Consider the following 945-nt stretch of genomic DNA (forward strand, 5'->3'; position numbering starts at 1 on the left):
ATGTTCAATGACTTGTGCAAGAGAAGTCTATGCCAAACAAACAACTCACCTGTCTCCGCTCCAAACCACTCGCCTGTCTCCGCACCAAACCACTCGCCTGTCTCCGCACCAAACCACTCGCCTGTCTCCGCTCCAAACCACTCGCCTGTCTCCGCTCCAAACCACTCGCCTGTCTCCGCTCCAAACCACTCGCCTGTCTCCGCACCAAACCACTCGCCTGTCTCCGCACCAAACCACTCGCCTGTCTCCGCTCCAAACCACTCGCCTGTCTCCGCTCCAAAACACTGTCTCGCCTGTCTCCGCACCAAACCACTCGCCTGTCTCCGCACCAAACCACCCGCCTGTCTCCGCACCAAACCACCCGCCTGTCTCCGCACCAAACCACCCGCCTGTCTCCGCACCAAACCACCCGCCTGTCTCCGCACCAAACCACCCGCCTGTCTCCGCAACAAACCACTCGCCTGTCTCCGCACCAAACCACTCGCCTGTCTCCGCACCAAACCACTCGCCTGTCTCCGCACCAAACCACTCGCCTGTCTCCGCACCAAACCACTCGCCTGTCTCCGCACCAAACCACTCGCCTGTCTCCGCACCAAACCACTCGCCCGTCTCCGCACCAAACCACTCGCCCGTCTCCGCACCAAACCACTCGCCCATCTCCGCACCAAACCACTCACCCGTCTCCGCACCAAACCACTCACCCGTCTCCGCACCAAACAACTCACCCGTCTCCGCACCAAACAACTCACCTGTCTCCGCACCAAACAACTCACCTGTCTCCGCACCAAACCACTCACCTGTCTCCGCACCAAACCACTCACCTGTCTCCGCACCAAACAACTCACCTGTCTCCGCACCAAACAACTCACCTGTCTCCGCACCAAACAACTTACCTGGGATAAAACAACTCACCCAGTCACAGATTTCCATTTATATTTAATATGA

The 945-nt window shown here is 58.6% G+C and overlaps 1 protein-coding gene across 1 annotated transcript; it reads left to right on the top strand.

Annotated features, from left to right (window-relative positions):
• Positions 1-945, top strand: LOC135559343 (uncharacterized). The gene has a single exon (XM_064993514.1). It carries the CDS (start codon positions 1-3, stop codon positions 943-945), a length of 945 nt encoding a protein of 314 aa, XP_064849586.1.

The sequence above is a fragment of the Oncorhynchus masou genome, chromosome 18 (genome assembly GCF_036934945.1).
Source record: "Oncorhynchus masou masou isolate Uvic2021 chromosome 18, UVic_Omas_1.1, whole genome shotgun sequence".
Lineage (NCBI taxonomy): Eukaryota > Metazoa > Chordata > Actinopteri > Salmoniformes > Salmonidae > Oncorhynchus > Oncorhynchus masou.